The 19991-nt window shown below is 38.1% G+C and overlaps 1 protein-coding gene across 6 annotated transcripts in view; it reads left to right on the forward strand.

The window, feature by feature from the left end:
• Nucleotides 1-19991, forward strand: part of ROR2 (receptor tyrosine kinase like orphan receptor 2) — a 152560-nt gene that overhangs the window by 108972 nt on the left and 23597 nt on the right. For all 6 annotated transcript variants that reach the window (XR_005255164.1, XM_038123507.1, XM_038123502.1 and 3 more), the window contains exons 3-4: nt 379-666; nt 1731-1761. Coding sequence is in view for 5 of the 6 variants with exons in the window: in XM_038123507.1 (XP_037979435.1) it covers nt 379-666; nt 1731-1761 (319 nt within the window). In the remaining variant the exon portion in view is untranslated. The remainder of the gene's footprint in view (nt 1-378; nt 667-1730; nt 1762-19991) is intronic.

Raw genomic sequence — 19991 nt, forward strand, 5'->3', positions numbered from 1 at the left:
GGGATTATTCTTCCATGCAGCAAGGGTGTATTTTGCCGTTGGAACAGAACAGCACTAGATGTATGTTAGGATGTTAGTTTTTAGCATGTCAGATGAAGAAAAAGTCACTGCTGCTTCAGATAGACAGGAGTGTAATAGTATCAATTCATGATTGACCTTTGAATCTGCGTGCCTACCTGCATACAAGCATGAAGTCAGCAATGCAACATAAATTGTAGTGTGATGCTATGATGTTCTTAGGACAGTGAATTGCATTTTTTTAATCTTGAAAGAAAACGGAAATTGTTTCCAAGGTTCTTTCATAGAAAAGTACCTTTGAGCAGCTTTTTACCTCAACCCAAGGAAAGTTTCATCTTTTATGACCTTTTTTCCTGTTAGGTTATTTCCTGACCTTCTTGGAACCAGTAAACAATATCACTGTAGTCCAGGGGCAAACAGCAATCCTCCACTGCAAGGTAGCAGGAAATCCATCTCCAAATGTCAGATGGCTAAAAAATGACGCTCCCGTGGTTCAGGAGCCAAGACGGATCATCATCAGAAAAACAGATTATGGATCACGTTTAAGAATCCAGGATCTGGATACCACAGACACAGGATACTACCAGTGCGTGGCTTCAAATGGGATGAAGACAATAACTGCAACAGGAGTTTTGTTTGTCAGGCTTGGTGAGTTCCTGGCTTTTATGACTACTCAGACTGCTTTGTAGACTAGGTATTAGTTTTAACCATAGCATAATGAGAAATGAATTTAACGTTTTAAGAAAAATTCTCAATACAAAAGAAAATAAAGTCAGTGCCTGGGGCCTCTCTCCCAGCACAAAACTTCTCAGTTGAACTTGATACCCCTTTAGTGGTAATAAAAGAAAGTAAATACAGATGTAGAGGTCTGTAAATACGCAGAAGAAAAAAATTAAAGAAGTGCCAGTAAAAAGTATAAAAAAGGTAACATTTCATTGCCTGGAGTTTTCACTCTGCTGCTGAACTCAGTCTGTGAAAGAAACAAAAACTGATGAGAAGAATGAGAAGCGGTTTTCTGTATGATGTTCATAGTTCTGGGTCCATCCTTGTGAATATCAGTTCTGTACTGCTGTGTGGAGTGTGGCCTCAAATTCTGTCTTTTGACATGTGAAGGTACACCACCTTTGCACAAGTGCTTATATTGCATTTTGGAGACTTAATAGTCCATTCTGGAAGCCAGCATTTTATTTAGCTTGCCTTTGGAGCAATGGGAGAAAAAATTTTAGATGCATTTTCCTAATTTTTTTTCTAATTTTGTAATGTAAATAATGGATTCCACAGTTTAGTTTGTAGTGATTGAGTACTGACGTGCTGAGTATTCACCCTTGCTACTGCTGTGACAAAAGTTGATCATCCCCTTGCCACAACCTAATTTCTGATAGTAAGGCACAGTTGGGGCTTATTAAAAGGTAAGTGATGTGTTAAAATCACACCTTGTCTAACCACCTGTCTTTATGGTGGAAAATATTTTATGAAGAAAACTAAGTCCATTCACATTGCTTCTGGAGCAGACAGTAGATTCATGTGATTTTTATTTGTGGCTTTGAAAATAAAAATATATACTTATGTTCAGGAATGCAGAGGGTTTTGTTTGGATCTTGAGATAAACCTTCCTTAAAGAGACAATTTCCTCTAGATTGCTGTTGACTTTCTTTATGATGTTGTCCTTGAGCTAAACTTGTCAGCAATACTTGTTTGTTTTATGTTTGCAGGTCCAACAAACAGCCCAAATCACAATCTTCAGTAAGTACTCTTTAAAATTATTTAATGTGCTATGTCTACTTTTGTTCAGTCAGAATTTAGTTCACAAACTCAGTAAACGCTGCCTGCAACCACAGAGTTCTTGCTAAAAGTATCCAATTTGACAAAAACTCTCAGAATGGATGCAGCTTTTTTTAGACAGAGGTTACAATGGGTTTTGATTTGATTGACTATTCTTGAGAAACTTCTGCTTGCTTATTTCATGCTTTGAGCAAACAAATTACCACAAAGTCATGTTGGAACAGTAATTGTTTACAGGGCAAGTATGGGCTAGAAGAGTGGTTAAAAATGAGTGGGTAAAATGCTTAGCTTGCTGTGATTGCAAATTTACCCATGTTATATTATTATAACTTGAAGAGCCAGGTAAAACAAGACTAGAATCCTGTCATTGAGTAGCTAGGGCAAACCTCTGTTTGTTAGTGCGATTTTGACTTGAGTGGTGGTTTGCTGATTTCTGCAAGATACCTGGGTTCACTTGCTGATTCAGTTATAAGGATGAAAAGAGAATCATAATGGTCTGGTTTGGAAGGGACCTTAAAATCACCCAGTTCCATCCCAGTTCTGCCATAGACAGGGACACTTTCCACTTTATCAGGTTGTTCCAAGTCCCATCCAGGCTGGCCTTGAACACTTCCAGGGTTGAAATATCTACAGCTTCTCAGAGCAACTTGTTCCAGCTCTTCACCACTCTCTGAGTAAAGAATTACTTTTTAACATCTAATCTGACCCTGCCCTTTTCCAGTTTAAAGCCATTGCCCCTAGTCCTGCACTATGACCCAGTATAAAAATCCCCCTCCTTCCTTTTTATGAGAACCTTCTAAGGCTGCAGTGAGATCGCCCCAAAGCCTTCTCTTTCTCCAAGCTTATGAACCCCAGCTCTCTCAACCTATCTTCACAGAGAAGTGCTCCAGCCCTCTGATCATCTTCATGGCCTCTTCTGGACCCACTCTAAGAGGTCCACATCTTTCTTGCGCTGAGGATGACAGAGCTGGACTTAGGATTCCAGATGGGGTCTCACGAGGGCCATATAGAGTGGTAGAATCCCCTCCCTTACCCTGCTGGACACACTGCTTTGGATGTAGTCCAGGATACAATTGTCCTTCCAGGCTGAGAGCCCACATTTTTGGGCCACTTCCAGCTTTTCACCCACAAGAACCCCTAAGTCCTTTTTCAAAGGGCTGCTCTCAGTGACTTGATCTCCTGTGTTCATGCCTGGGATTTCCCCAACCCTGGTGCAGCATTTGGCACTTGATCTTTACAACTACATGAGGCAGGTGCAATTTGCTCTTAGTAAAGCTGTGCTGGCTGCCTTGGGTCACTTTGTTGTCTTTTATATGCTGTGGGATAACTTCTAGGAGGATCTGCTTCATGATTTTTCCAGGCACACAGGTGAGGCTCACCAGTCTGTGGTTCTTCACATCTTCCTTTCTCCTCTTTTTAAAAATGGAAGTGATGTTTCCCTTTTTTCAGTCACCAGGGAGTTCGCCTGACTGTCTTGACTTTTCAAATATCATGAGATTGTTTTGGCAACAGCATCAGCCAGCTCCCTCAGGATGCTGGAATTCATCAGGTCCCATAGGCTTGGGGCTCCTCAGCTTCATCAAGTGATCCCAAACCTGCTCTTCACTTAGTGAGAGGAACTTCACTCCCCCATACCCACACAGAAGATCAAGGATTTTAATGGAAAGGGTTACTGCTAGTGAAGTCATTGAATAGCTTATCTTTCTCCCTGTCAGTCACCACCAGTTTGTCTTTCTTGCTTATCATGGGGTACATTTTCCTTGGCCTTTCTTTTCTGGCCTATGTCACACCAATAAGCCTGTGAACCAAGTTTTGCATTGATTAACTTCTGTTATAGAAAAAGTAACTAATTTTATTTCTTTTGGCTTCCCTAGTATTTTCCAAGTGCTTCTTCTGTACTGAGAATGAACTTGTTAATATTTTATAAATACCAACATAAATAGAACATTTCAACTGATACAATGAAAAAAGGAATTACTTTATGACTTCCTCAAGTGGAAGTAAATTAGTGTTCTCAAGACATCCTTTATCCTGGATTTTCCTAGGTTTTTAATGCTTTGCTATACAGCCTTTGCTGGTTTGGAACACTTAAGTTAAAATAAAGAAATAACTAGGGAAAAAAAAAAGAAAAATCCTTTCATTTGGCTTATGACAAATGGGTCTTGCACCATTGGTATTGGAAGCAGTAGTGTGCCGTCACTGTTCTGGACCTGCCATTAAAAGATGAAGTGAAGAGTACACTGCTGGTAGATTATTTTCTTTTTAATATCCACTAGATTGGACAGAAACCTGAAACTTCAGGAAAACGAGGTCAGGTCAAAGGTCTAGTGAGAAGTCATGAGGCCTTATCATATGAGGCCCAGGAGCTTTCAGGGATTAGGGGTCTTTGCCTCATTGCATGCTTACTTCTGTTTCAGTTTTTTAAAAAATCAGTCCTTCTAATGAAATGCCATGTTTTGGTGGTAGAATTATTTTATTTTCAGAAACTGGCCCTGATTTTAAAAAAACAAATATTTTGCACAAAATCATGCAGGTCATTTTGTAAGCCAGAAAAGAGGAAGGGTGGAAAAAGGCAAAGGAGTACTTAGTTGCTTGGAAGGAAGTCTCATAGAACAAAGAGCTCTTTCCATTCACTGTCTGCACAGTGCAGCCTTACACTGAGCCACGCGAGAGCCATTGCTGCGGGTATTAATGCTTCAAAAAAAGACATGCTTCAGTGGAAACCTGAAACATAAAACCATTGTAACTTGGTTTATGATTATACCTATTGAATATTAAGGGATAAGAAACATTACCTATGTAGATACCATCTAGCAAGGTATTTTTATGCAGTTCATGCTGTGGATTCCTAGAATTAATTGGCAATTAAAGATTACCAGAGATAAAATGTGTGTTATGCAGACTTGCCAGTGCAAAAAAGCATCTTGACCTTCATGCAATGAAATTGAGGCGTTTTCATAAAAATCTAAATGTAAAAACTTTCCACCAAATACATAGTCTTAAATTGCTGTGGATTATTTGGAGACATCTTTCTTTTCTGTCAAGATCCACATGTCTGAAAATTTCTGGGGATTTTTCTGTAGAAATTGAGAATTACAATATATCTTATTTATCAAAAGTATTAAAATTATCAAAAATAGTAATAGATAATCCAGATTAATTTACAAAGGAAATAAGTTCAAAACACGGTCAAAAAATCCATTTCTGATTAGCCTTTGCTGTCTAGACGATTGTTCTACTAAAGGGTTGTTTTACTAGAGTACAACCCTTTAGCAATCCTTTCTCTCACTGCATTATGCTTTTACCTTTTGCATCATTAGTATTTCTAGTTTTGCCTCAAAAGAGAGACGTCCTATCTGTTCAGAAAGATACAAGTGTGTGAATATAAAGTAAATGTTTAACAAATACCAGAGAATGGGGTTTTTTTTACCATTATTTAAAACAAAGCAATGGGCATTGAAATCTTGGAGTCTAAGAGCAGAAGGGCAGAAACAGTTGTCTTTCGTTCTAGAAGTGTTGTTCTTAGAAGATAACATTATTCTAAAAGACTGCATGTTCTCTAGTCTAATATATTTTTCTTTAGAATTGAATGGTTAGATTAAATTTTTCCCATTGGGCAGATTCCTGTTTTGAAGCAGTTTAAATATAGTAGTGCCATCTTGAAGTGAGCTTGGGATGGAAGATACTTAATATTCAAATATTCGGTTTATTGGCTCTTAAGGGCTTCTGGAACATCTGACAAGGCCTCTGCAAAGTGAGGAAGGCACACAGAATGCAGGCAGAAAGAAATGCCCCTAAACTCAGCCCCTGCCAAGTATATGGGAAACATCTCTGTTGTCACTGCTGCACTTTTTCCAGTGTGACCTTTCTGGAATCTGCTTAGGATGCCAGGAGCTGAGCCCTGTGCAGAAGAACTGGGTTTTTCAAGAAACTTTGAGAAGTTCCTGTTTTATTGAACTCTGACTCATCAGTTATGGGTTTGCAACCTTTGATGCCTGCATGCTGAATGCTTAGGAAAAATAGGTGAGAAGAAACACTGCCACCAAATAAAAACAGTCATTACTTTGTGGAGGAATTTTTGAGGTATTAATTATTCAGAATAAATTTACATGTTCTTGTGTCTGATTTTTAAGTAGTTTTACAACAGTAATTCTTTTAAGATTTGGTCCATTGATGAAAATTGATGAAGCAACTGTAGTTAGGGAAAAAACAGTTCTTTCAAACAGTGGAAAACAGAATGTATAAAACCAGTAACATGGCTGTGTTAAAACTCTAGTGTGGAGGTTTGGTTCCTGAGCAATTTATTCTCCATGATCTACATATCCCAAAGCACACCTTTTCTGTGGCCTCAAAGGGAAATTCCTGCGTGATGTGAGGGGCACTCGTATATCTTTATGATGGGAACAAACTAATTTTCATCATGTGATGAATCTTCATGTAATTACAAGACAGAAAAGAGAATATAAAATCTTTGGAAAGAAGGTAGAAAGCAGTGGATTATCAAAGCACTTTACCTTCAGGCCACTTACCTGCCCCTGACTGGGGTCTTCCAGGTAAAAGACAGTAGTTGGGGGGGAAATAGTTTTGGGAAATAGGTTTGCCAAAGCTCTTTGGCAAACCAAAGATACCTAACATCACACTAAGAAGAAAAAATGCTTCCGTTACAGTCAAATAACAGCACCACTTGTATCTTCTTCCTTTCCTTAGGTGGTGTGGCAAATTTCTTTGGTCTCAATGTAGTTTAGCCACAGATAATATTGTTAATCTTGGAAATTATACAAGATTATCTTAAAATTCACATAAACAGATGGTTTTTTTTTAAACAGTACAAGGTTGTTTCAACTTAGAAGTTAACAGTGTTTATTCAGGCCCATAAGGACCAGGTGTTTGATGATGTGCTTCCTCCAGAATGACATGTACGCCTTTTGTTTCATCAAAATATTCATGTGGCTGAGACAACCATATTTGAACTATGTATGTTTTTTTAAGATGCTTGTGGTAATATGTTGAAGTTACAGAATAAGCTCATACTTGTGTTTTCATTTCCTGTTTTAATCAAGGAAAAAAAAATTGTGATTAAAACACAGGACTGTAATTTCAGAGGTCTGGATTTAATTTCTGACTGTACTCCTGTCTCTGTGTGTGATTGCAGCAAGTTGTTTAACCTTTATCTCTCCATGTTTTGTACATCAAATGGAGATAGTGAATCTTGGGAATTTTTTGCCTTCTTCTGCTATGGGATCAGATTATTTCAAAGTGTTTGGGTACGTTCTTCTCCTCATAAAACTTGGAATGTTATCCTGTTTTATGAGTGAGGAACTGAGGCACAGATTATCTTGGGCTGGTCTACATTAAACAGCATGTGTTTGTCTTGGCAGATTTCCTGACTCCCTGACAATCCAATTTGGGGATCTGGCTGAAACATGCTGCAATTCCCTCCTAGCCCCTGTGTGTCAGTTTCCTTTTTTTCTCTCAAGGCTGAGGGGGAGGCCATATTTCACTCTCCTGTGGGTTTGGGGCTCCTTTCAGGGGATTTTGATCCACAATCTCAGATCTGCTTTTGACTTCATCATTTTAAATGCCCTTTGACAGTCCTTCAGGCCAAGACAGGAAATTTGGAGGAAGGACCGAACTAAAACCAAGGTTACACTAAATTTTTTCTCTCTTATCTATTTTAGAGTGCATTTTTTCTGTTTTTCCTCTAGTTATGTTGGATACAGCCTAGAAATGCTCAGAAGTTTATGACATCACAAATTAACGTGTAACTAAAATTTATACTCTATTCTGCCTGGAGATGTAGGGTGTACTCAGAGGAAGCTGACAGTCTATCTTGTAATAAAACCCATTTTTTAAATCTTAATGTTACTCATGCATTTCAAAAAATACTTTCCCTCTCCTTATTTTTAAACTCCAGAACATGTGTAATTCAAGGCAGAGTTAAAGAGCAGTGGAAATACTGTTTTGGGTTGTTTTGCACCACACCAAATCACAGCTTCTTCCCACATGGCATTGCTTCTTCAGCTTGAATCTTCCACTTAAATGCTTTCTAGTCACAAGTAAATAAATGATGAACAATCTAATGCATTTATATTATTTAGTGATAGAAGTAGAAATTCAGTGTGCTTACAAAGTTAATGAATTTTAAAAGCCAGATGTGTATTTAAACTAATATACATACCGTCTTGGAGTAGACACAAATGTCTGTGTTCCTGTGACTTTTTGTCTGGTGAAACTGTTATGAGTGGTAGGTTCTTCCTTTCTGTTAGAGGAAAGGAACAACTGAAAAAAGATGTTTACAGGGAATATATAGGCAGAAAAAATTATAATAGTTTGCTTCAATCTGTTATTCTTACTAACCCATGTTGCTCAGACCCCCCCAAAAACAAAGGAAGCCAAGCATATGCATATGGTGATTAAAAATAAATCTTCACTGAAGTTTTACCTTCTTTTTTCTATTGTATAAATCAAATGGCCTTGAGTGAATTAAAGTATAGTGCAGATGCACTGCTTTACAGACAGACACTGGTGTCGAAGACAAAAAAGCAATCCTACAGGACTTGATCTGTATTTGGGCAAGTTTCTAAATACCTTAGGAAGAAGTAGTATTTAGTTACATTTCTTACAGTTAAGCTAACTTAGAGTTAAATGTCAGAAGCACTTGCCCACTTGTTATTAGCAGTATTGTCAAGATGCTTTTAAATGGGTTGGCTCAAGCATTATACGGAATGTAATTCATTATATGTAGGGCTACAAGCATGCACTACACCAAACAACACAAACACGTTCTTTCCTAAGGGTTCTTTTTAAAAAATTTACACCTTTAGCTTGTATGTGAATATTTAAGGAAGTTGATGTTTTCTGTGTGTGAGAATTCTTTGTATTTGGAGAACCTGCTTCCTACTCTGCAGAATAGTGGCTGGGTTTTTGATAGCCAAAAAAACCTAGGCTGTCATATCAGGCAAGCTGTAAGGTGTGACTCATAAACTATGCAATACATGGCTAAGAGCCAGTTTACAGCTCTTTGTAAATGTATGACCCCAACACACCCTGTTCCAGCAAATTCCAGATCAGCAGCAGGTGCTTCGGTTTTAGCAGCTCAGAAAAACAGTTTGTATTAAACTACCAAAGAAGTTGCAAGCAAAGTTGTTATTCCCTTTAAGGATATATGTAAATTGATATTCAAAGTAGAAATGGCCCTTGGGGTTTTGGCAAGTAGGTACTGCAGCTGTTGGACATCTCTGATATAACCAGCAATCTTTAGTGTGTTTAGATTTTACTTCTTCCCTCTATCCTTCCCCTACTTTCATTTGTTCAGTAGCTTAAATGGCTTTCAAAGTATTTATTGTATGTCTTACAAAAGGACAGTTATATGTCCCAGAGACTTCCTGTAGGCATTTGATGCCACATTGAGTTTAATTAGAGTTCCTTAGGATGCTGAATAGCCTCTAAGTGCATACAAGGAAAGGCTGAATTTGTAGTTAGGCACTAAGATAAAGGAACACTATTCTATTGAAAAGTAGGTAATTTAATGAAATGAGATAATGCTGGAACACGACACCATAAATCATCCTTTCAATTTTTATGGCTTTATGGTTAGATTTTTCCCTACTTTTGTATTATTTTGTTCTCTATTTCAGTTTGAAAGAGCCAAAAAACCTAGATGCAGCTAATCTTGTGTACTTGAGGGAAAGTCAAACAGATGGTATGAACCAATAATATTTGAACAACTCTATTCAAAACTAAATAGCAGTGATGGAGGGAATTGTTTTTTGAGAAGACAAAAGAAAATTCATTAAGAAAATCTATAATTTTAAATTGATATTGCTTTGTTAAGTCTAAAGTCTGAAGTATTTGAGGTATTACTACTCTAAAAGTAGGGCTGCAAGAAGGATGTGTCGTCAGCAGTTTCTCATACTCCTTAAAAAGCTTAATCTTAACTAGTAGAGAAGTAAACACAGACTAGAAAAGAACAGAATAAAATATAATACAATAAAGTATAATACAGTGCAATACAGCACAATAAAAGACAGTAGCTCCAGTTGGCTGGTACCTACAGAGATCTTTTATTCCATCTTCCTGATCAATCCACTGACAAACGTTAAAGCCTATTATTAAGACCATTGTTCAAATGCCTCCTTTGCAGGCACTGACAGGCACAGGGCATTGACCACCTCTTTAGGGAGTCTGTTTAAGTTTGACCATCCTCTTGGTAAGGAAATGTTTCCTGGTGTCCATTCAGAACCTCCACTGATGCGGCTTTGAGCCATTCTCATGGGCACTGTGCCTGAAACCCAGGGAGAAGAGACCAGCACTTCCCCTTCCTCCCCTTCTCAGGGAGCCATAGAGAGCAATGAGGTCACCTGTCAGCCTCCATCTCTCCAAAAGCAGCCAAATCCAAAATCCTGAGCCATTCTTCAGGTACCTTGCTTCCCCCTTCCACCAGCTCTGTTGTCCTCCTCTGGACCATTCCAGGGCCTTCCCACGCTTCTCAGACTCTGGGGCCCAGCACTGCACACAGGACTCAGGGTGAGGCCACACCAGGGCTGAATCCAGCAGGATGATCCCAGTCACAGCTGGTGATGCCGTGTCTGCTGCACCCCGGGATGGGGTTTGCCCTCCTGGCTGCCCGGGCACACACTGCTGGCTCACCCTGAGCTGCTGCTGACCAGCACCCCCAGATCCCTTTTGCGGGGCTGCTTCCCAGCCGTAGACTCATTTAAGTAGGAGAAGACCTTTAAGTTCATTGAGTCCAGCTGTAAAATGCTGCATTACATAAAGACATACTCTCAGCTCAAATATCTGCTAAATTATGCAGGAATTTGAATCTTAGAGCTAAGGTGTGCTTGTAGATGTGCCATGTTACAGAGCTAAAGCTTTAGTCACTTTTCCAGTTGGAGCTGCTGTGGTGATACTCATTTGTAGATAGCTGCAAAGTAGCATTTTTACACTGCACTTGGTAATTAATGTAGAAAAGACAACCTCAGTGTATAATGAAGTTTAGCTGCATTTTTTTTTTTTGGGTTGAGGAATAGAAAGAAAAGTGAAAGTGTAACACAAAATCAGTAGTTTTCAGGATTCAGACATTCAATCAAGAATGTGCTGTGAGCGATCAGTATACCTTTATATACTCTGGTTCAGACTGACAGGTATATCAGTATATATAGGACCTCAGTTTTTAATCATTAAGAACTAAATGCTGAAATACTAAACTTGGAGAAGCATTTGTTCTCCTAATTGAGTTTGCCACATGTTTTGATTTGGGAACAGTTTATTAATGTTAAACCAAATTACATTAATTCACAGAGCTGTGGTGTTGGCACAATTGCTACTCACAGAGTATCAAGCTAATGGTGTTTGCTTAGCATCATGTGTGTGGCATCTGAAAATAAATTAATTCTGACTTCAGAATATAAGCTGTTTTGCCTGTGGAACAACGCAGCCAGCATCAGCTATTATAATGCAGAAAGATTTAAATGGAAAAATGTGACAGGATTAATTGTTTATACACAGAAAAAAAAAAGGAAAAAGAGGAGAGAGACTGTTTAAAAGACAGTCTGATAAACATTCAGTTAGTAATTTTAAGTCCAAAGGAAGAAATGCAAGGGGGAAGTTACCTTTGGGATTACATCAAGGCTGGATGAGCACCCGAGCCTCCCAGCATTTTTGGGTGATTCAGAGTACTCTTACCCCAGCTCCAGAAAAGGCAAGCTACAGAGCCAAAGTTTGTTTATTTCCAGCCTATTCCAGTGGCTGAAGCAGATGTGTGCCTGTTTATTTTTAATTTTTGAGAACTCTAGAGGCCTTGCTTGAAACTGTCATAGAATTTCCTGTGGAGAAAAAGCTGATTTTCCTAATTTGGAAAAAATTAACAAACCTATTATGTGAAATTATGACACAGAAGAACACCAGAATTATTTGATTAATTCTGTATTCCTTAGCCATGCTAGCCAGACCTTGGCTGCTGGAGCCAGATGACAAGTGGATAACACTAGTAATAGACTGCTGTCTCCAGTACAGACCAACCCAGAAGAGGAGACACATCCTTACTCACCCATTGACAGACAGAAATGGTGAGACACAAAAATTGTTAGGTTTTGCACTAGATTTGAGGGAGACGTGTGCTCCCCTGGTGGTAGCCATGGTATGCATCCCTGCCCTGACTCTTCATCCCACTTCCACAGTCCCTGTCCTCCGGGGCCCAACGCAAACTCCTCACGCCAGTGCCTCAGTTAACTTAAGGTGATAACCATGGGTGCCAAGCAGTTTTCTTATGTCACACATGGGTGCAAAGCTTGTAGACACAGTGTTTTGCAGGTGTACATGTGGACTGGACTGATGAGCGCATTTAGGTAGAAATTACATAAAGGCTGGACAAATCAGGCAATGTTTCATGGGAAGAAACAAAGGTCTGTTCCATGTCTTATGTGTCTGCTCAATAGCGAGACAATGTGACACCATCACAACCAAGTGGCTGTTCCTTCTACTAGTAGTGGTTGTGTTGGGGTTTTAATTTATTTTTTTCTAAAGAGAAATAAAATATTTTAAAAGTCCCTGGCCTTATTTTTTGAAACATCTAACAATTTCCCTAAAAGTAACCAAAATTAAAAAGGCAAAAATTATCTTTGGACTGTGGAAAATTTAATCTCAAATAAGCCTCAGATCTTCTCAAAGGGAAGGTATGATAATTGTTTGTAATATTGGGAAGTATTCACAAACTCTAACTTACTGTAGCATTGCCTAGAATTATTTCATATTGCATCCATAAAAAGTAGCAGAGAAACTAATATTTCATATTGTCATTTAGATGTTTCTAAAGACATAATTTAAAAGATGTCAACTTTTTCAAGTAGATAGAATATGTCAATTTTTCCTTAAGACTGGAAAACTAACACTTCAGCATTATATGTTCTTAAATACTTGATGTTTCTGTAGTTTGAATGAAAGTGTTCTGCAAAAGACTTTGAAGATGCACACTTCTACATAATTTATAGCTGATGCTGTGATCATTTCTAGCTGTTTTACAAAGCTCTCTGCCATCAGATATATAATCTCTGTGGTAACAGATAGAAAAGCCATCTTTGTTCTTTTTAAAAAAAAAAAAGAAGAAAGAAGAAAAAAATTATGACAGCACAGTTATTTTTACTTTTTCATGTGCTCATATTCTTCCAGAAATGATTGCATTTTTAATGGCATGGACTCTTAAAACATTTAATAATGACTTTTGACTTTTTTTCTCTTCAAAAAAAATGTTCTAACTTTTTAACCTCTTATAAAAAGGCAGGAAGTATTTTGTGGAAAGCTTATATTCCTCATCATTCAAAATTTAAAAAAAAATGAAAAGACAAAACCAACCAAAGTGAAAAGCTTTAAGACATTTCCATAGGATTTAATTTTTATGTTTTAAATTATTCCTTTGTCCTTCTTTTAACCTTCCCTCCTCTTTGGCTTTTTATAACTTGGAATTTTCAGTCATGCTTGCACAGTCTTTTCTCTGAAGACTTTCTACTTCCTACCTGTCTTCGTGGTGTGTGTATATATATATGTAGATAGATAGATAGATAGATAGATAGATAGATAGATAGATAGATAGATAGATAGTTCTGTCAGGAGGTTTAAATCAACTGAACTATAGTAAAAAATTCCTGTTTGTGCATAAAATCTGCTTCTGTAGGTAAATCACAATGCATTAAGGTCTACCTGAAAATGTAAAGGATTTTGTAACAGAAAAAAATTACCATATTGAGCTTATCCCTGGCACCATTTAGAGAGTGGGGAGAAGATCAGAGGATCACACCAGACAAGGTCAGAGTAGCCTGGTGGGAGGTGGACTGCCCTTCTCTCACCCATTCGCAGCGTGAGAAGGGATCCCAACTCCCAGGCCAGTCTCCTTGCTGTAGTCAGATATGCCTTCCCCCACTCTCTCATCCCCACAGCCATCAAAGTTCTTTTCTCCTGCTCCTTCATTGGCTTTCCCATCTGCCCTGGTAGCTGTGCCCTGCCACATCCCTCTGTTGCTGAAGCCCAGCCACCCAGGTGGAGCTGCCTGGTCCCCTGCACTGACCCCAAGGTGTGAGCAACCCCATTGCTGGGACCCTCTCTGAGCTGCCCAGGATAGCCCTGCTGCTTTTTTTGCTGCCTGATACAGCAGTAGTTAGGATATTTTCAGCTGGTGGGCTTTTCTAAGACCTTTTTGGAGTTTACCTCTGTGTACTTGCTCACTTAGGGTGGCATGGCAGGAAGAGAATGGACAACAGCTAAGAATTTTGCTTTCCTCTGTCAACAGAGGGAAGAGGGAGCTGCTTGTTAGAGGCTCTTCAGACAGTGTCTGTTGGCCTTGCTCACTTTTCTTGGAGATGTCAGAGAAAGACAATTTATTAGACAGTCATAACACATTGAAGGGGATAACATGCCTTGAAAAAAAAAAGGGGTGGGGAAGAAGGCTCATAATGGCTTCTTTGGTAAGTGGGAAGGTGGAATGCTGCATGGCTAGGTTCGTGTTCCCATGTGTTGAAATTAGTTTTCTGAAGGTTTTTCTTTTCAAATTTTTACTAACTGTGGTTGTAACAGAAATGTGTCTGTTAAAAGTACCTGGCACTCAGCAAAACAGATCTGCAGCCTTCCCTGGATTGCCAGCTGACTCATGTGATTTCAAGATTTCATCCCAATGTGCTAACACCTATGAAAGCAGAGGAAGAATTTACAAAAATGTCCTTTGAGTTAACTGAAAGAGAGAGTTTGTAGGCAGAAGGTAGAATGTTGTTGGCAGAATATTAGATCATCTGTTTGAAGTTACATGTGTTAATTAAGAGGATTATGGCTGGTTATACAGCTTGGGGCAATCCTTTGTTTCTTACAGAAATTCAGAACATTGATGTCCTTGTTTAGTTTAGCTTCCTTGACTGTTTTACCCAGGTTATTGTAGTAAAAGCAACCCTGCCAGCTGTGTCTATACTTCTGTATATGGTGTTCTTAGGATCTACAACATTTTTTGGTACACTGAAACTTTTCTAAAGATGCAAAGCAATAATAAATACCTGTAGATATGATACCAAGAAGCCATAGCAGCATGCAGAGTTATCTAATGACCCTGCCACCGTTTCATGTGTTTCTTTCTCTTGTATTTGTTTGCCTGTAAGGGCTGGTTTTCATGTTATAGAAAAAATAGCAGATGAGTGTGTGAAAGCAAGGAAGGCAACACCATTTCCCTTTGGTTTTATCCACTTAAATAATTGATTGTAGTATCTTTTGTCAAGGACACAGCTCAGCTAAGAGTGCTGTCACCCACTTAAGGCAGTGCCTACTGAGGAGACCAGTTTGGGTCATGAGTCAGTGAAGGCCTATGATTAAACCCTATTGACATTCTCTCTTTAAATGAATTTTAAATATTTAGCGGCAAAAGACTCCTCCTTCCACAGTAACATTAGAATATATGTTGAAAACATTATTTGGACTGTGTTTTAGAGACAGACTTTGTAACCTGAATTTTGTATTTAGAAATACTGATTTTATAGTCCATTTTGGCAATATTTTCAGTAGCCTACATATCAGGTTGTTTTAAAGTTTACAAGTTGGTCGTTGACAAACATCTTCTCTTTAGTTTGTCACAAACAATGGTTTCATTTGTAGCTGTGTTTTTACTGATGGCATTTCAATCAGTTGCTTTATCTATAAGCTGGCTTAAAATGCTCTCTCGCGTCCTATGATTAATATGAACAAATCCATAATCTAATAGAACCAGTGGAATAAAGATCAGCTGTTATTTTTTACTGATTTTAGGCATTGAATATGGAATTTCAGTTCACACTGTATTTTTAGTAATTAGTAGATAAATATCCAAATCAAATGCAACACAATTGTTCTGTTCAGTAATAGAAACTTTCAGTAAATTCTTTAAGGGATTCTGTGATGTACTACTTTTCAGATAAAAAGTAGAAAATATTTGTTCATGTAAATGAAAAGGGAATCTTTCTTTTTGTGTCTGTTGTTACATTCAGTAGGCATCTGGTAGCAGAAGTCACGGGCCATATCCATTGTGAGTGTAAATTGTCATAGGCCCATTAACTTCAACTGAACTATGACTGTACAAATCCCCTGCCTGTTAGTTTTTTATTTTTAACACTAGGCTCCCCTTCTTTTCTGATAGTATTTCTTAAATTCCTTTAGTGCAAAGGAAAAGTTTTACTGTATTCTAAGTATTTAATATTCTGAGTCTCCCTTTGAGGAGTTGAGTACATCAGTATTTCAGGTTTCCTGATATCCCAGGAGCACTGGTCTTTAGACGCAGGTGAAGATATGCAAACAATGATTTTAAGTGCCGGAAAGGTGGCTTATTTGCAGAAACCTTTGGTCAGAGGATGAAACTGTTCGTTTAGAGAATGGATACAGGTAGGGCAGGAAGCCTGTCCCCTTCTCCCATGATGTGGGTGCAGGGTAGCCTCCATTCAGGCAAGGGCCCAATGCAGTGGTCAAGTTGTCCCTGCCACCAATTAGTTTCTTGGCTTCAGCAGGAAGGGTGCAAATGTGCATGTGTGGAGTTTTGGGTGTTTTATGGTTCATGTCTTTGGGGTTTTTTTTTGAGGTTTTCCTGTACACCTGGGTTTTCGAAAGTACACTAGGACCAAAAACCTATTTGTGTGTGTTACTGAATTTCTGCCCTGTGTTATGGGTGATGTCAGAAGAATCTGGCATTAGCCCAGTCCTTCAATGGACAGTAATAGTTCAAACCATACTTTCTAAAAAAGCATGTTCTTTTTCTCCATCAAATATTTACACCCCAATTCTTTTGCCTTGAATGTCAGTAGTAAAACTTCCATTGATGATCTGTGAAAATGATGGTTGATGATCTGTGAAAATGGGAGACCTATAAGAATGAGCAATTTTAAAGCCTGTTGTTTAAAAGACAGCATTTCTTGAAAAATTTTTCTTCATGGTGAAACAAGAAATTGAGTGCTAAATTTGATATTTTCTCAAAGGCAAATATACAAACCTGGCTAGAAGGTACCAAGTATTTTTATATGGTAAAATTAATGTATATTCACTGTTTTTGAAAGGAGGCAAATGTTAGAGATGTGATACGGAATTTGACAAGGATAGTATGTTTCTTTTCTCTCAAATCTCATGTGGCCTGTTGGGATAGGGAGTATTTGGGGATTTTAACCATTTCAACCATTGAAAAGTGATCCTCTTGTGAATAGGCTTTGCTTCCCAGCACTATGATATGATATGATATGATGCACATCAAGAGTAAGGGTAATGAATTACAAAGACTGTAGTTCAGCATTATAAGATGTCCTGATTTTGAGGTTCAGTATAAACAAACCATATAAGAGAGTGTGTGTCTGTGTATATATACATATACATACACCCACCCACCCACCCACACACACACACACATATATATATACACACACATATACGAACTCAGAAATACCTTATTTTTTTACTGCAGCCCTTTATAATGCCCTTCCAAGTCAGAGAGATTTGCCTCTTTTCGATTAAACATAGACCCTTTATTCCTTTATTCTTTTTAGTATTGCAGGTCATGTAATTTCTGTGATTTATATTTATGAAGTAGCCACACACTGGGTTAAGTAAACTCATAATCTGAAATATGATGCCTATCCGTTTCCCTCTGATCTTGCTGTCTGTCATGATCATTCTCTTTACACAGCTTCTGACATTAGTTATCAAGTTATAACTATCAGAAATCCTGAGACATCCCGACAAGATGAGCAACTGTATACCAAATGTTGTATTTCTCTAAGAATAGCAAATAGGCTGACATATATAATTTGTCTTTTCCTTCATCTATCACAGTCTGTGGTTTTCTGTGCATTTGTCCTTGCTTTGCCATTCTGTTTATAATGGAACATTAGTGGAAGGTTTCAGTATTTAACAGCTCTTGATTAAAAGCTGCTTAATTCCTGGGCAACATGGAAGAGGGTCAAAGCTTCAGGTTTATTTGTTGTGGGAAGGTTTGTAGGAAATTTTAATTGCATTTAGTTTGCTTTGTGGGAAACTTCTGTAACAAAGTTTCTACTACTTTTTGAAAGCTAACCTGTGGAATATCCTATTATAATCTGTGAAGTGGCTATGTTGTTTACTTTGGTGAAGTGTAGGCTGAGAATATGTCTGTCCATGTAACTGCTAGGGTAGGTTGGTAGGGTGTTATTAAATGAGATTTTTTTTCAATGTATTAAATTGAAAAACTTACTCTTTCTGAGTTTTCTTGAGAACTTCTGAGTTGCTTTCTATGGCTGGTTCATGGTGTTTTGTCTCTTCTGTTTTCAGGAAAATAGTTTTAACTTAGAAGTTTCTGCTGTCTTTGTAAGTAAAACTTGTATGCAATCAGAATAAAGGTGACTCATAAGCAAATTAATATCTGGTACCTCTCAGTTCTGCTTTCATAATTCCCTTTGTGAATCCTTGCTAAAAATAGTGCTTCATGTGTTTTCTCTATTTCTAAGGAAAACCAGAAGGCCTGCATTTACTGTGCTTTCATGGCACTAAATACATACTGAAAACACTCATCAAATTTGGGTGCTTCAGAAGGTGATTTTAATATTAAACGGAGTTTCCATGGTTGCCTTTTTTTTTTTTTTTACTGTGACTTTTTTTGTTTCATATGCCCTCTGGTCTGTTCAGCTGTGACAGTCGCGAACAATAGGTGGTGTTACAGAGATATTGTGCGCAGATGTATTCTTTCTGCATTTCAAATTTTCCGTGAAGAAAAGCGTCTTTGTTGCCAGTGTGTTTCCTTCTGTAGTATTTTGTTTGGTGTCCTTTGTGTGTCATATGTGAAATTAAAGTAATGCTGAATGAGAGGGTGGGGGTAGTAATGTCCACTATGTTTTTTTCCAGGACATCTAGAAACCCCTTTATGTATTTCTAGAGCAGATAGCTATCTTATGGAAGAGTTGCATGACCTCCATCTAGAGGGTTTTCTATTCATTATGCTAGGTTTTATTCCTCTTCAGATATACCTGGCTCATCCAGTTCTTCCTTTTTAGACCCAGATGTTCCTGGAAGTTACGATTTTTAGCAATGGGAGGAGTAGCACTGAATGATTGAATCTGTATCTTTCTTCTACACTGTTTGCTTGGTTATTTCATATGGAGTTCTGCCCACAAACCTGAAGGCAGGCTGTATTTTATGAGGTGTTGCAGTGCCTGTGTGATAAAGAACTTGTAAATGCTTATCAGTGCTTGGTTTGTCAAGATGTTTCCAGACCTCGTACAAATTCCACGTTGTACATAAAAATAGTATCAATATTTTGGTTTTATTTATGTGTTACTGAGGTAGTAGGTTCTTCTACTTTTGCTTTTGATTAGAAACCCTAGTTCTTAACTGAATTGTTCTGGCAGAAGATCACCTTGTGGGTCTGGAAAACTGGTAACACTGAACCTGAAGAATAGAAATTGGGGTTTTATGAATAGAAGGTCTGTTTAGTCATATTCTTTACAATTTTATTTTTTAAATCCAAACTCTGGTCCAACATATGATGAGTAGTTGGGTGGAGAGTTCACTCAGGAAGAGAATACCTTACCTTGGTAAGCACTCTAACTGAGTGCTGAGAAAGTTCAGTTTCCAGGTGCACTTTTATTCAGCCTTCCAGCAAAGGTGCAAATAAGACCAACACTTGGCATGTGCCTGACTCTGTTTTGTTTAAAAAAAAAATTCATACTAAAAAAATGGAAGAAAATCACTGGAGAGAGAAGTTAATGCTGTCTTGAAACATGCACAAAATAAAGAACAAAGGTAAAAAAGTACCTGTGGTGGATAGCTTGCAAGATTTCTGCAAGTGAAACAAATTGAACTCTTTTGGGTTCCTTTTGTGGAGTCAGTTTTCTCTTTCACCAGGGTTCTTGGTCAGAGCATACGTTATAGCTCAAGCAGCAGGAAATTGAAGAGTCAGTATTTCTTCTGTTTTCAGCAGCTTTTAATTATTGCTCTGATCAGCAACTAAATTGCTGGCGTGTTGTTTGGAGCATGATTCAAAGCCACACATGGTTCCAAGGGCTCCTGTTTGAACTGAGCACTATACTACTCCGATGTTGTTCTATCAGACTCTACCCAGGTTGCTTTTTGTTGCAGATTTTTTACCACGTCCCAAGGGTACATATAGCTGAAGGACAGAGTAATCTATCAGGAGGCTCTTACTGCTGCCACTTCAGTGGCTGAAATCAGATTTT

Source organism: Motacilla alba, chromosome Z (genome assembly GCF_015832195.1).
Source record: "Motacilla alba alba isolate MOTALB_02 chromosome Z, Motacilla_alba_V1.0_pri, whole genome shotgun sequence".
NCBI lineage: Eukaryota > Metazoa > Chordata > Aves > Passeriformes > Motacillidae > Motacilla > Motacilla alba.